At 70.6% G+C, this 14,812-nt stretch overlaps 2 protein-coding genes across 2 annotated transcripts; both read left to right on the forward strand.

The window, feature by feature from the left end:
• The first annotated feature begins 1,683 nt into the window (after window positions 1–1,683).
• MYO1A (myosin IA) lies at window positions 1,684–9,221 on the forward strand. The gene is made up of 28 exons (XM_075724920.1): window positions 1,684–1,806; window positions 2,361–2,476; window positions 2,677–2,771; window positions 2,867–2,971; window positions 3,067–3,113; window positions 3,294–3,357; window positions 3,427–3,525; window positions 3,617–3,720; window positions 3,866–4,013; window positions 4,104–4,222; window positions 4,305–4,391; window positions 4,500–4,565; window positions 4,688–4,792; window positions 5,101–5,163; window positions 5,327–5,527; window positions 5,712–5,938; window positions 6,016–6,216; window positions 6,311–6,404; window positions 6,641–6,790; window positions 6,894–6,962; window positions 7,212–7,298; window positions 7,553–7,627; window positions 7,738–7,872; window positions 7,999–8,105; window positions 8,179–8,311; window positions 8,378–8,530; window positions 8,623–8,750; window positions 9,098–9,221. Exons 1-28 carry the CDS (start codon window positions 1,684–1,686, stop codon window positions 9,219–9,221), a joined length of 3,225 nt encoding a protein of 1,074 aa, XP_075581035.1.
• Window positions 9,222–12,576: 3,355 nt separating this feature from the next.
• TAC3 (tachykinin precursor 3) lies at window positions 12,577–13,244 on the forward strand. Its single transcript, XM_075724877.1, has 4 exons — window positions 12,577–12,687; window positions 12,798–12,894; window positions 13,003–13,026; window positions 13,099–13,244. Exons 1-4 carry the CDS (start codon window positions 12,577–12,579, stop codon window positions 13,242–13,244), a joined length of 378 nt encoding a protein of 125 aa, XP_075580992.1.
• Window positions 13,245–14,812: the final 1,568 nt, after the last annotated feature.

Below are 14,812 nucleotides of genomic sequence, written 5' to 3' on the forward strand. Positions count from 1 at the left end.
CGGACAGGTATCTTCTCCCCGGGAGCAGCCCTGGGTGCTCCTGCCTCCGCCAGCCCCTGTACCTTGCCCCGCTTTCCCACAGCCCCGGGAGGAAGCTCCCTTTGTTTGTTTGGCTGCAAGCAAATTTCTCTGCTTGTTCCTGCTACGAGCTGCCGGGGCAGGGAGGGGACAGGGGCAGCAGCAACAGCCAGGCCGGGCTGGGACCCCCCAGGGCTGGGGGCTGCTTCCCAGCTGGCTTGGCGAGGTGCGCTTCGTGCCTCAGTTTCCCTGACTGCGAGCAGGCGCGGTGCCCTGAGGGAGGTTCCCTCTGGCCACCCGCCCTTCCGTGGGCCGGACCGGGCCAGCACCGGGCGCTGGGCTGGATTGAGCCCCACCGGCTCCCAGGCAGCCCCAGCTGAAGCCACTCTAGGAGCTGCTGCTCTGCGACTGGGAGGTGAGTTACGGACCCCTCTGCTCCCAGCCACCAGCCTGAAGCACCCGAGCACCCCAGGGCTGCTTGGGGGCACCCTGTCCCCATAGCACCCACCCCGGGGCACCCTCGCTCCGGAGGACCTCCACCTCACGGGGCATGGGGAGCTCCGAGACCCGGCACCATGGGGAAGACTGGGGCGAGCCCAAGGCTGCCCTGGAGCTGCATGGGGGGGTCTTGCTCTGGTTCCCACCCGTGCTCGCCCTGGGGTCCCACACCCAGCAGCACGGGGGGCTCGGCGCGGGTGCCCTGCGCGGGGGGAGGCTGCAGGGACCCACAGGAGGCTCTGCCATCCTCTCCGGGGGCTGCTGCCAGGGGGGCAGCTCCTGAGGGGGCCATCTCCATCGCCCCCTTTGCCCCATTCGCCTCATCCTTCCCCACCTCCTCGCTCGTGAACTTTCCCCGGGCACCGATAAGTGGGGCTGGGTTTACAACCCTGCGCTCAGCCTGTGCCCAGGCTGTAAAGCGAGGGTGAAGGTCACCCCAGGAAACGCAACTGCTCCATAAAAGACAGGTGAAGGATGGGTGGAGCGTGGGGAAAAAGCAGCGCTGTCTCTCGTGGGAACCCTTGGGTGCTTGCAGGGCTGTCGGGGGGGCCTGGGCCCCCCTGAGCCTGTCCCTTCCCCCCACCACCACCCCCATCTTCCCCCTCCTGCCAGGAAGGAGGGAGGAAGCGGAGGCTGAATTTGTCCCTGCCTCAAGAATAGGATCCAGGTGTCCCCGTTTCCTGGCTGGGCCCTCACTTCCCCCACGGCAGTGGGCAGGAGGCATCCTGCCCCCCTCCAAGCCCCCGTCCCCACCATGGGGTCCTGGGTGCAAGGGTGCCCCGGGAAGGGGCCCTCGGAGCCAGTGCAGGCGTACAGCTGCTTGTCCCCTGTCCCTGGGGGCTGCCAGCCCCAGCACGGTGCCTGGGGCAGCGGGGAGCAGCCGAGGTCCCAGCCACATCCCACTGGCCAAGGGCCGCATCCTGCCCTTTGCTGCGCCCAGCTCAGCCGGTGCTTCGAGCCTCGCCATGCATCTCCGTGGGTCCGTGCGCCCTGGGCGCTGGCGCACCCTGCTCTCCCTGGGGCCCTTCTGAGCTTCTAAGGGCACGGGGCACCCAGGGCCTTGGGGGTGCAGGGGCTGCTGAGGACCAGGGGGGTGTTTTGGGGAAGGGGCTGTGGGCTGCAGCCCTCCCCTCCGCTCTGCCCCAGCCGCCCCGGAGCTGCTTGGCCATGGAAGCCACCACCTCGCTGCTGGACGCCGCGGCGGTCGGGGACCTGGTGCTGCTGGACCCACTCACCGAGGAGTCGCTGCTCCACACCCTGCAACAGCGCTTCCGCCGCAGCGACATCTACGTGGGCACCGGGCTGGGGGCGCGGGGTCTGGGACGGGGAGCAGGGGTGGCACAGGGTCCGGGATGGGGAGCAGGGATGGCACAGGGTCTGGGATGGGGAGCAGGATCTAGGGTCTGGGGTGGGGAGCAGGGGTGGCACGGGGTCTGGGATGGGGAGCAGGATCCAGGATCTGGGATGGGGAGCAGGGGTGGCACGGGGTCTGGGATGGGGAGCAGGATCCAGGGTCCGGGATGGGGAGCAGGGGTGGCACAGGGTCCGGGATGGGGAGCAGGGGTGGCACGGGGTCTGGGATGGGGAGCAGGATCCAGGATCTGGGATGGGGAGCAGGGATGGCACGGGGTCTGGGATGGGGAGCAAGATCCAGGATCTGGGATGGGGAGCAGGATCCAGGGTCTGGGGTGGGGAGCAGGGGTGGCACAGGGTCCGGGATGGGGAGCAGGGGTGGCACGGGGTCTGGGATGGGGAGCAGGATCCAGGGTCTGGGGTGGGGAGCAGCACAGGATCTGGGCTGAGTTCTCCCAGCCCCGCACCCACGCTGCCCTGCTTGCCTGTAGACGTACATCGGGAACGTGGTGATCTCGGTGAACCCCTACCGGTCCCTGCCCATCTACACCCCTGAGAAGGTGCAGGAGTACCACAACTGCAACTTCTTCGCGGTGAAGCCCCACATGTGAGCACGGGGAGCCCGGCAGCCCTGGGGTGCCCTCGGTCCCCCTGGATCCTGCCAAGGGTTTCACCCACGGGCAAGCCCCAGGCTTTGGGGTCCGGGGATTCCGCTCGGGGAGGCCTTATAGCCACAGTGGGGGCTCTTGGTGTTTTATGAAGCCCCCGGACCCCTCCAGCCCCCTTCTAATCCCTCCTCGCCCCCAGCTATGCTATCGCTGACGATGCCTACCGCTCGCTGCGGGACCGGGACAGGGACCAGTGCATCCTCATCACTGGCGAGAGCGGGGCCGGCAAGACAGGTAGAGCCGGGGCTGCCGCCGGGCGCGTGCCGGGCTGCGAGGGATTCGCGCTATGGGCAGGCACAGCCCCGGCACCCACGGCCCCTCACTCGCAGAGGCCAGCAAGCTGGTGATGTCCTACGTGGCGGCTGTGTGCAGCAAAGGGGAGGAGGTGGACAAGGTGAAGGAGCAGCTCCTGCAGTCCAACCCCGTGCTGGAGGGTAAGCGCCTGCGTTTCGTACCCTGCACCCACCCCAGGGCTCAGCACAGCCCCCCCAGACCACGCTGTAACCCTGTGCCCGCGCCCCTCCCCCAGCTTTTGGAAACGCCAAGACCGTCCGCAACGACAACTCCTCCCGATTTGTGAGTAACCGACTGGGGGACTGGGGCGGTGGAGCTGTGTCCCGCGGGGCCGGACCCTGCCAGGGCCACGCAGACCCTGACGGGGCTGGAGGCATGGCAAGGGACGGGGACGTGGGCACGGGAGCGGAGCTGCTGCCCCCCATGGCGTCCCCCTGCCCTGACCCCAGCCCTGTCCCTCAGGGCAAGTACATGGACGTGGAGTTCGACTTCAAGGGGGAGCCCCTGGGAGGGGTCATTAGCAACTGTGAGTACCGATTGCCGGTCCCGGGGGTCCCACCCCATGTGCCCTGGTGACCCTGACCGCTGCCCACAGACCTGCTGGAGAAATCCCGCATCGTCCGGCACGTGAAGGGCGAGAGGAACTTCCACATCTTCTACCAACTCCTGGCCGGGGGCTCGGCGCAGCTGCTCCGTAGGTCCAGGCCCCCCAGCATGGGGGGTCAGAGGGGGCTGGGGGCCTGGGGGGGCCATGGCTGAGCCGCCTCCCCCCCCCCCCCCCCCAGAGCAGCTGAAACTCCGCCAGGATTGCCGGCACTACAGCTACCTCAACCGGGAGAGCTCGGGCCTGCCCGGCGTGGACGACGCAGCCAACTTCCGCGCCATGCAGGTACCACCGGCCGGGGCCTGGGAGGCTGGGAAGCTGTGCCACGCCCCCCCCCCCCCCCCCCCCCAAACACCCTGGGGCTGTCCCCGTCCCCCTGCGCTGCCTGGGGCTGTCCCTGTCCCCCTGAGCTGCCTGTGTCCATCCTCAGGATGCCATGAGGGTCATCGGCTTCTCGCCTGCTGAGGTGACGGCGCTGCTGGAGGTGACGGCCGTGGTGCTCAAGCTGGGCAACGTGCAGCTGAGCAGCAACTACCAGGCCAGCGGGATGGAGGCCTGCAGCATCGCTGAGCCGCAGGGTAGGGACAGGGACGGGACCGGGGAGTGGGTGGGGGGGGGTCCCCCCTCAGCCCCCCGCTCGGCCCCGGCACCGCTGCCTCCCCGCACAGAGCTGCAGGAGATCTGCGAGCTGATCGGGCTGGACCCCGGGACGCTGGAGCGGGCGCTGTGCTCCCGCACCGTGAAGGCACGGAACGAGACGGTGCTCACCACCCTTAGCATCCCTCAGGTGAGCAGGACCGTCCCCCGCCGCAGGGCTGGCCCTGGCACCCCTCTGGGAGCCGGCACGAGCCCCTCGCCCCTCTCCCCAGGGCTACTACGGCCGGGATGCGCTGGCCAAGAACATCTACAGCCGCCTCTTCGACTGGGTGGTGAACCGCATCAACACCAGCATCCAGGTGAGCGCCCGGGGTGACAGGCACCGGTCCCCCCATCCTGGATGGGACCCTGGACCCCCAACCCGCATGGGGCCAGGACACGGCTCAGTACCCCCGCTGTCTCCCCAGGTGAAGCCAGGCAAGCAGAGGAAGGTGATGGGTGTTCTGGACATCTACGGCTTCGAGATCTTCCAGGTGAGTTCAGGGCCCACCTGGCCCCATCCTGCTGCTGGGGGGGGTCCAGGGCCAGGGGGTGGGACATGGAGCAGAGCTGGGGGCTCGGGCACGACCTGCCATGCAGGACCCTTCTCTCGCAGGACAACGGCTTTGAGCAGTTCATCATCAACTACTGCAACGAGAAGTTGCAGCAGATCTTCATCCTGATGACCCTGAAGGAGGAGCAGGAGGAATACGTCCGAGAGGTACCCCCTGCCCGTGCCGGTCGGGCTGGATGTGGCCCCTTTGCCTGTGCCAGAGCACAGCCTCCGAGGAGCCTTGACCCCCTGGGGACAGGGAAGTGCTGGAGTCGGCTCCGCAGCACGTTCCTCCCTCGCCCCGCTCCCTGCCGGGAGCAGATTCAATAGCAGGAAGGCAGGGAGGGATTTGGGATCCCTGTCCCCATGGCCGGACGTCCGGTTCCTGCCCCACATCAGCTAGGGGTTGTCTGTGGGGCAGGGTCCGTGCGCTGTGTGTTCGGGGGTCCGTGCGTCTAACCCCTGTCTGCTCCCAGGGCATCCAGTGGACCCCGGTGGAGTTTTTTGACAACAGCATCATCTGCAACTTGATCGAGAATGTGAGTTGCCCCCCAGTGCCAGGAGCACGGGCCAGGGTCCCAGCTCCCCGCCATCGCACCTGGCGTGAGTTCGGACCGAGCAGAGCCCAGAGCAGCCCTGGTTCGATGGAGCCGCTGCTCGGGCTGGGGCCGGTTTGGGGTGATGCTGTCCATCACGTCGCAGAGCAAGTGTGGGATCCTGGCCATGCTGGACGAGGAGTGCCTGCGGCCCGGCGTGGTCAACGAGGACACCTTCCTCGCTAAGCTGAACCAGTTCTTCGCCACCCACAAGCACTACGAGAGCAAGGAGACCCAGAACGCCCGGCACATCATGGACGCCAGCCTGCCGTCGCAATGCTTCCGCATCCACCACTACGCTGGCAAGGTCTGCCAGCAGCCACGGGCACCCGCCGGCACCCGCAGCCCCAGCCCCGCTGCGTCCTTTTCCCGGTTTTGCATGGGGGATGCGGGGCTGGACTGGGAACGGGCACGGAGATGCTGAACCACTCCCTCCCCGAGCGCGGCCCCCCCTGCACCCTGCTGAGCACTGATCCCACTCCTGCACCCAGGTGACCTACAACGTGACGGGCTTCATTGAGAAGAACAACGACCTGCTCTTCCGCGACCTCTCACAGGCCATGTGGGCCGCCCGGCACACGCTGCTGCGCTCCCTATTCCCCGAGGGAGACCCCCAGAAGGTCTCCCTCAAGTTGCCCCCCACCGCGGGCTTCCAGTTCAAGGGCTCGGTGGCAACACTCATGAAGAACCTCTACTCCAAGAACCCCAACTACATCAGGTACCGGCCCTGGGGGAGCCCCGGCCACGGTTTTGGTGCCATCAGGACCCCCCCCAGCCCACCGCTGCCCTCCCTAGGTGCATCAAGCCCAACGAGACCAAAACAGCAATGCTCTTCACACCGGAGCTGGTGCTGGCACAGATCCGGTACCTGGGGCTGATGGAGAACGTGCGGGTGCGGCGGGCAGGCTACGCCTTCCGCCAGCTCTACGGCCCCTTCCTGGAGCGCTACAAGATGCTCAGCCCCCGGACCTGGCCCCGCTGGGCCGGCAGCGACAGGTACGGGGCTGGGTGCTGGCCCAGGTGTGTCCAGCGGCGCCCTGGCCCAGGGGCGGCGGGGCTCTGACCGGCTTCGTCTCCCACCGTGGTGCAGGGCAGGGGCTGAGGCACTGCTGGCAGAGCTGGCGTTCCCCGCTGAGGAGCTAAGGTTCGGCCTCACCAAGATCTTCATCCGCTCGCCGCGTACCGTGAGTCCGGGGACGGGGGAGCCGGAGGGGGCGACCCCGCTATGGGGCAGCCGGGCTGCCGGGGGAGGCAGGGCTTGACCCAGAGCGGGTGCCAGCCCTGTGGGTCCCCTCGCCCCGCTGGCAGCCCCGAGCCCGTCCCGGGGGCTCCTGGGTGATGCTGCAGCCCCCAGAGATGGCTCCCGGCCGGGGGTCCCTGCCCCGCTCGGGGCCCCGGCGCTCACCCTGGCTGTCCCCAGCTCTTTGACCTGGAGAGTCGGCGCCAGGAGCGCGTGGCCCAGCTCGCCACCCTCATCCAGAAGACGTTTCGGGGCTGGCGATGCCGGACCCGGTACCAGCTGATGCGCAAGAGCCAGATCATCATCTCCGCCTGGTTCCGGGGCCACATGGTGAGGAAGGGAGTGGGGGGGTCCCAGCTACGCTTCCCCTGCCCATCCCTCACCCACCGGCTCTCCCAAGCCCCCCAGCTCACCCCATCTCTCCCCACCGCAGCAAAAGAACAGGTACAAGCAGATGAAGCGGTCGGCACTGATCATCCAGGCGTACGCACGGGGCTGGAAGGTGAGGGCTGGGCACCCTGGGGCCGCTGGCCGGTGCCGGCAGGTCTCCCAGCGTGGGCAGCGTTGGGCAGCAGGGTGGGGGTGTGCAGTGAGGAGGGGCCGGGGGCTCCGCATGCCCCATGGCGGGACCAGACTCATGTCCTCTTCCCGTCTTCCGTCCTCTCCCGCCTCTCTCGCCTCTCTCCCTCTCGCTCCCTATCTGTGTTGGTCTCTCCCTGCCTCGGGCTCCCCGGGCTCTCACCCCCCGCAGTCTCGCCGGCTCCTCCGGGAGCTGAAGTCCCAGTGCCACCGTCATGCGGCCGCCACCACCATCGCCGCTTACTGGAGAGGGTACCAGGTAACGGGGCCAGCCCCGCCACGGGGCCGCGCGTCCTGCCCGCTGCCTCTGTCCTGCTGTCCACGCCGCTGTGTCCAGGGCTGTCTGTCTGTCTGCCCACCCTGGCTCCTGCCCACCCTGTCGGGCTGGAGCAGCTGTCCTCTCCGCTGGGGCCTAACGGGGATGGGGGGGACGGACACCCGTGTCCCGCGGGGGCTGGCAGCGGGAGGGTGACGAGGCCCCGCATCCCCGCCGCTGACGGCCGTCTCCGGCAGGTCCGCAAGGCGTACAGGAGGTATTTCCGCTCCGAGGCCAGCTCCCGCCTGGCCAACTTCATCTACCGGCGGCTGGTGAGCGGGGTTGGGGGGCGGGGAGAGGCAGCACCAGCACCTTCCCAGGCCCCTGACCCTGGGGCTGGCCCGGGGACTCTCCCGACCCCCCGCCACGTTGCCACCCCCAGGTGCAGAAGTTCCTGGTGGGGCTGGGGAAGAACCTCCCGCCGCTGTCAGTGATGGACCGGACCTGGCCCCCGGCGCCATACAAGTTCCTGGCCGACGCCAACCAGGAGCTGAGGAGCATCTTCTACCGCTGGAAGGTGGGAACGGGGTGGGAGCAGCGAGGCAGGGTGGGGGGCTCCGTTTGGGACCTTGCGTCCCTTTGCACCGGCCCCGGCCCCCACCAGGGGTTTTCGGTGGCACCGAATCGCCCCCTCCCTTGGCAGTGCAAGAAGTACCGGGAGCAGCTGACGCCGCAGCGCAGGGCCCTGCTGCAGGCCAAGCTCTGCGCCAGCGAGCTCTTCAAGGACAAGAAGACGCTCTACTCCAAAAGGTGCCGGGGCTGGGGGCTGGCAGGGGGGCGGGGGGTCCACGGGGCAGCGCCGGCTGACAACCTCCGTCCCCAGCCTGCAGCAGCCCTTCCAGGGCGAGTACCTGGGGCTGACGCAGAACCCTAAGTACCAGAAGCTCCATGCCGTGGCCAAGGACAAGCTGGTGATGGCCGACACGGTGAGGAAGGTGAACAGAGCCAACGGCAAGGTGAGCCCCGTCCCCACCGCGCCGGCAAGGCGTGCGGGGCCGCGCTGACCCCCCCACTGCCCGCAGACGGTCCCGCGCCTGCTGCTGCTCACCACCGAGCACCTGGTCCTGGCCGACCCCAAGGCTGCCCAGCCCAAGACCGTGCTCAGCCTGGGTGACATCCGCAGCGTCTCTGTCACCCGCTTCTCCGATGGCTTCCTGGCCCTGCACCTCAAGGAGGTACCTGGCCATGGGGGGGGGGGGGGGGGGGGGATATCCCGGGGGGCTCGGGGGGGTCCCCGGCAGAGCTGACCTGCCCCGTCTCCCCACAGACCTCCACGGTGGGGGCCAAGGGCGACTTCTTGCTCGTTAGCGACCACCTCATCGAGCTCGTCACCCGCCTGCACCAGACCCTCATGGACGCCACTGCCCAGGCCCTGTCCCTGCACATCGCCGACCAGTATGGGCGGGGTGGGGGGCGGGGCTACCAAGGGTGGGGCCTGGGGGTGGGGCAGGGGGTGGGGCTATCAAGGGTGGGGCCTGTGGGGTGGGGCTTGTGGGGTGGGGCTTGCAGGGCAGGGTGGGGCCTGGGGCGGAGCTTAGTGGGTGGCATAGGGCGGGGTGAGGCTTGTGGGGGCGGAGCTTGCGAGGGTGGGGTTCACAGGGTGGGGCATCAGCTGGAAGGTCCTGATTGGCTGTGGCAGGCAGCCCCTGAGAGGTGGCGGGTGTGAAGGAGGCAGTTCATTGGGCAGGAGGTGGGGCGGGGCTGGGTGTGTCCCCACCCCTCTGCCCTTGGCCCCTCCCCAGGTTCTCCACCCGCTTCCAGAAGGGTGACATGGCCGTCACCGTGGTGGAGTCAGCCAAGGCGGGCAGCGACGTCCCCATCTGCAAGAAGCGGGGCAACCACAAGATGGAGGTCCTGGTCCACTGAGGGGACCCCCATTCCCCACCGAGACCCCCACCCATACACCAGCACCCCCCTTCCCCCCTTGTGTCATCTCCCCGCCCCACCGGGCCTTTGCATCGCGCAGGAATTGCTGCAGACCCATTAAACAGATGCTGGGGCATCGGTACCCGGGCTTTGTCACGGTGGGTGCCCCCCATTACAGGCGGGGCAGGGGCACCCAGTCACGCCGGAGCCCCAGGACCCAGCACCACGGCAGAGCCCGGCCCCGGGGCTGGAGCCCCCCGGCACACTGCGGGGCTGGAGCCCCCCCACCCCGGCCCCCCGCCTTCCCTGCCGCCTGATTGCGGCCAGTGCTCGGCTCGGCGGTGATTGGAAAGGCCCCAGATTGCGGCCACTTTTCCCATTAAGTGGCAAAGCGGCTCGCTCTGCCGCAGAGGCAATTTCTGGGCAGCCGCGGGTGGCCGGCACGTGAGGTCCTCGGCACCCGCCTGCCTGCGCTGCCCATCCCCATCTCCCCCTGCCCAGGGTCCCCCGCATTGCTGCAGGACCCCCTGTGCGGGGTGCTCCCTGCCGTGCCCCCCTCCTCCCCCAGCCTGCGCCCACAGCTCTCCCCAGGCTGGCATCGGGGGTCCCGGGCTGGCGCTGGAGCTGCATTTGGGGACCGGGGCTGTGCCCCAGCGTGGAGCAGGGGGACAGAGAGGAACCACAGCATGGCCCCAGTGCCACCGCTGCAGCCCACGTCCCACGGGACCTCTGCCAGTCCTGCAGCTCCCAGGAGCTGGGGTCCCCAGCAGCTCCCCCCACCCCTCCACTGCCTTTTCTCTCCTGCGCTCATCAAGCTCTCAGAAAGGGTTTGGGTTTTTTTTTCTCCTTGTCCCCACACGTCACCTGCATTACCTTGGGGAGCTGACAACTCCCCGTCACGTCAGCAGCAGCACCAGCTCCCAGGTGGGCCCTGGAGCATCCATGCGGTTTGTCGTGCACGGGGGGGGGGGGGGGGGGGGGGGGGGCATGTGCGGGCACGCGTGCCGGGGTACTTGGGCAGCACGTGCATGGGGTGGGGGGGCACGTGTGTGTGCACGGGGGGCACTTGACGGTACAGATGTGCCCCAGCTCCGAGGGGTCTCCCCCCGTCTTCCCGCTGCGGGCTGTGTCACGTTCCAGCGCAGGGACCTTCCCGCCCGTGCGCGGCAAGGGGCGAAAGCCGTAAATAAGCCCACCGCAGCCCAGGGCACCGCGGCTCTTCGCGGCTGCGTTGCACTTGGCACCACACAAGTAGGTGTTATTAATTAATTAGGCCGTCTCTGGCCAGGCTCCGATTTAATTAACGTCCCCGGCACTGCAGATGCTGCCCTGCCCCGGGCTGCGCCGCCACGTGATCCCCCGCTGCCAGGCTGCCTTCCCGCGGGGCCACCGCAGCCGCCTGTTGCTCGGGCTGAAGTCGGTGGCTCTCACTTGTTGGCCCGCGTGTTCCCCCTTCCTTCGTACCCCTCTGGTTCTCCCCATCTTCCCCTCCCCAGCCATCTTCCATCTCTGCGCACCCCAGCCCCTGGGCCGGGGCGAGGGTGCGGAGGCACTTGGGGTGCCTGGGGATGGGGGGATCGGGGTGCAGGATCAAGCCCGGGCTCTCAGGAGGCCGAGTCGGGCTGGGGCCGCGCGGGGGGGCCCTGGCTGGCTCACAGAGGGGTCCAGGGAAAGGCAGCCCCATGTGGGGCCAGACTGGGGGCTGCTGGGCTCCATCAGAGCCAGGCATGCTCCCCATGGGCAGCACGGGAGCGGGCAGGCCAGGACCCCCGGTGTGGGGCTGGGGGCCACGGGCAGGATGCACGGTACAGAGAGAGCGTGCGTGCACGTGCATGCGTGCAGCTGAGCCGTATGCGTGTGCAGATGAACACATTTGTGCACGTGTGTGCATGGTGGGGAGCCCGGCTGAGCCCCGCTGTGGCGTGAGACCTCCGAAATCCCAGCTGCAGAGCAACCGCCAGCAGCTGTGCCAGCACGGCAGGGACAGGACCGCTCCCGCCACGCGTGTGCCCGCATGTGCCGACGGCTGCGTCGTGCTCAGGTGCGTGTGTGTCCGCCCCCCCCCCCCCATGCCTGCGGCGTGAGGAGGGGCCGGGGGCTGCGGGGGCACGGCGCCGATGTGCTGGCCCCCTGCCACGGGGCACCGCGGCACAGTGGGGAGCTGGCACGCCTGCGTGGGCGCGCTTGTGGCGCGGTGTGACTCTGCGTGTGTAACGGGTGCCTGTTGGTGACACGGTGCCTGCGTGGGCGTGAAGCTGCAGGGTGGGGGGTACCACCCCCCCCCAGCCCCCATTGGCGGCTCTCCTCTTGCCCACCCACGCCGTGCCATGGGCAGAGCCCCTTATTTAACTCCGTACAGCAGCCAGCACCCCGGTACTTCGCCTCCCCGCTGAGCCTGCGCTGGGAGAGCCGTCAGTGCAGCCTGCGGCTGCTGCCCACCTCGCCTTGCCACGTCGCCTGCTCCGCAGCTGCCAGCACCGAGGGACGCTCTGCCACCGGCTCCGAACTGGGTGACACCCGAGGGCTCAGCAGGTCTGTGCCCCCCGCAGCGCCCAGCCCTGGGGCATTCCCGGAGTTCCTGGGGGGCTGCTGCCTCCTGTCCTTGCTCGGCGAAGGGAGGAGGGGGGAGTTGGCGAAGCCGCTGGGCAGGGCCGGGAGGAGAGATGGGGTGAAGGTGCCGCTTGAATTTGGGGAGAGCTTGGGGGGGGCTCTGGAAGCAAGTCTGGGTGGGGGATCTGGCTGTCAGCAAGCGCGTGTGTGCCAGCTTTGCCCGTCCCCATGCGTCAGCACGCGTTGGGGGACACATGTGTGTGCCTGTGCGAGTCAGGGGCCACGTGTGTGTACCTGTGCGTGTGTCAGGGGACGCGTGTGCGCACTAACACAGGTGAATGCACAGGACTGAGTCCGAGCCCGTGTTTGTGATCTCTCCGTGCCCACGCTCGGTCTTGTGTGTGCGTTTGCATGGCCCGGCTGGTGCGTGACTGCACAAACGCGGCCCCCACGCGTGGTGCCACGGGACCCCCGGGTCCGCAGCGAAGCCGTGTCCCCCCGCAACCCCCCCGCAACCCCCCCGCACCTCTGTGATGCAGCCACCATAATTTGCCCCCCCGCACCCCTGTAAGGGGACGATGGGATTTACTGGGCCTCCCCGCCGCCCCCGGGAAGTGGCACGGTTCCTCTGGCCGCAGACCCGGCTGGGGGTCCCGCCGCCCCCCGCCCTCCCCTCTCGCTGCTTTCCCTCCCCAGCGCTCGGCCCGGTCCCGGGCTCGCCCCGGGCCACCCCACCGAGGGGGCACCGGCTCGGGGCAGCCCCGGGGCCCCGCCGCTGACCGCCGCCCCCAGGCCCCCCTCGAGGATGAGGACCCGCCCGGCGCTGGCAGCGCTGCTCGTCCTGGCGCTGCCGCTCGCCCTCGCCCGCCGCCCCCCCGCCGCCGCCGCCCCGCCGGGCCCCGCGCCCCCCGCACCGGTAGGGCCGTCGGGGCACCGGGGGGGGGGAGTGGGAGCGGCGGGCGGACACCCCCGGGCCCCTCCCCGGGACGTCCCTCTCGCCCCGCTCACCCGCTTCGCTTCCCGCAGGGGATGCCCGTCCCGGAACCGCTGCCCCGGAGAGCCCCCGGTAGCTCCGGGGCCGCCTACGCCGCCCTGCTGCAGCTCCTGCGGGAGGAGGACGCCGGTGAGGGCCGGGGGGGCGAGGGCGGGGGGGGCTGCCCGGGGTCGGTCGCTCCGTCCGGTGCCGGTCCGCGCCCCGCCGGTGCCGCTCACCCGCTTCGGTCTCTTCCAGGTCCGCCCGCGGCTCCGCAGAAGCGTAAGTCCCGCCCGGTGCCGGGCCCGGTGCCGCAGCCGGGCCCCGCGGCGCTGACGGCGGCTCTCTCCGCAGGGGACATGCACGACTTCTTCGTGGGGCTCATGGGGAAGCGGGCGGCGGAGCCCCGGCGGCCGGCGGGGCCGGTGAGCGGCGGCCCGTCCCCCCGGTGCTCCCCGGGACCCCCCGCGGCCGGCGGGACCCCGCTGCGGGCGGCGTGAGCCCCCCCCCACCCGCGGGGACCGGCCCCGGCCGTGCCCCGGGGCACCGAGGCACCGGGGACTGCGGCGGTACCGGCTGCGGGGGCGTCCCGGGCGCGCCACGGACCGGACCGCGGAGTCGTCGTGGGAGCCGCCGGGGCTGGAGTCGCGCTACCGGGCTGGGAGCTGAAGCGGCCACGCACGCGTGTCCCCGCACGCGTCCTCCACCCACAGCCGCGCCTGTCCGGACCCCCGTGTACACCCCCCGGACCCCCGTGTACACCCGTGTACCTGTATACACCCACCCGTGCCTGTGTACGCCCACCCGTGCCCGTGCCCCCGTATACACCCACCCGTGCCTGTGCGGGACACGCGCCCGGCCCGTCTCTGTGTTTTGGCTGCGCCGCGCTGGGCCCCGGGGTGCTCGGCGCTGCACGCCCGGGACAGCCCACGGGGATGAACCCACGGGAGGAGCCCACGGGATGAACCCACGGGGATGGGTCCGCGGGGGGAGCAGCGGCGACGGGGCCGGACCGGGGGCCCGTGTGCTCTCGGGCTACAGCGACCTGCCCGTGTCCCCCCGGTAAACGAGGGGGTGCCGGTGCCGTGCCGTGCCTTGCCAGTGCTGTGCCCGGTGCCGTGCCGGTGCTGTGCCCCGTGCCGTGCCCGGTGCCGTGCTGTGCTGGTGCCATGCCGGTGCTATGCCCGGTGCCATTCCGTGCCGGTGCCGCTGCCATGCTGTGCTAGTGCCGTGCCATGCCGTGCCGTGCCCGGCGCCGTTCCGTGCCCGGTGCCGGTGCCGTTCGTACCCGGTGTCTATGACGTGCCGTGCCGTGCCCGGTGCCGGTGCCGTTCCGTTCTGTGCCCGGTGTCCATGCCGTGCCCGGTGCCGGTGCCGTGCCGTGCCGTGCCCCGTGTCCATGCCGTGCCCGGTGTCCGTGCCGTGCCGTGCCGTGCCCGGTGCCGGTGCCGTGCCGTGGCCGGTGTTCATGCCGTGCCCGGTGTCCGTGCCGTGCCGTGCCCTGTGCCGGTGCCGATGCCGTGCCGTGCCCGGTGTCCGTGCCGTGCCCGGTGTCCGTGCCGTGCCGTGCCGTGCCCGGTGCCGGTGCCGTGCCGTGCCCGGTGTCCGTGCCGTGCCGTGTCCGGTGTCCGTGCCGTGCCCGGTGTCCGTGCCGTGCCCGGTGCCGGTGCCGATGCCGTGCCGTGCCCGGTGTCCGTGCCGTGCCGTGCCGTGCCCGGTGCCGGTGCCGCCGCAGGTCCCCTCCGGGCCGCGGGGGGCGCTGTGGGCCGGCGCGCGGGCGGGCGGGCGGAAGGCGGCTCCGGTGGCGGCCGGGGCGGACGGAGGGCGGGTCGGCGCCTTTGTGTGAGCCGAGCCGGGATGGTGCGGGGCGCCGGGCGGGTAAGGAGCCCCGCCGGCCTCCGGCTGCCCCCCGCGCCGCCCCCCCGCCATCGGCCCCCCGCGGGCCTCCCGCCGCCCCCACGGAGCCCCCCGCGGGCCTCCCGCTGTCCCCCGGGGCTCCCCCCGGGGACCCCTTCCCGCACCCCCCGGCGCTCCCCCCAGAGCCCTCCCCCCCCCCCCGCGCCGTGGC

This window comes from Pelecanus crispus, chromosome 26, assembly GCF_030463565.1.
Source record: "Pelecanus crispus isolate bPelCri1 chromosome 26, bPelCri1.pri, whole genome shotgun sequence".
Classification (NCBI taxonomy): domain Eukaryota; kingdom Metazoa; phylum Chordata; class Aves; order Pelecaniformes; family Pelecanidae; genus Pelecanus; species Pelecanus crispus.

Excerpts from the sequence above, each read along its gene's own strand:
- MYO1A (XM_075724920.1), top strand. The coding sequence starts at position 1,684 with ATGGAAGCCACCACCTCGCTGCTGGACGCCGCGGCGGTCGGGGACCTG. Across the intron at positions 7,299-7,552 it reads CTTACTGGAGAGGGTACCAG|GTCCGCAAGGCGTACAGGAG; the intron begins GTAACGGGGCCA and ends CGTCTCCGGCAG. Across the intron at positions 8,751-9,097 it reads TCCCTGCACATCGCCGACCA|GTTCTCCACCCGCTTCCAGA; the intron begins GTATGGGCGGGG and ends GCCCCTCCCCAG.
- TAC3 (XM_075724877.1), top strand. The coding sequence starts at position 12,577 with ATGAGGACCCGCCCGGCGCTGGCAGCGCTGCTCGTCCTGGCGCTGCCG. Across the intron at positions 12,688-12,797 it reads GCCCCGCGCCCCCCGCACCG|GGGATGCCCGTCCCGGAACC; the intron begins GTAGGGCCGTCG and ends CGCTTCCCGCAG. Across the intron at positions 13,027-13,098 it reads GCCCGCGGCTCCGCAGAAGC|GGGACATGCACGACTTCTTC; the intron begins GTAAGTCCCGCC and ends CTCTCTCCGCAG.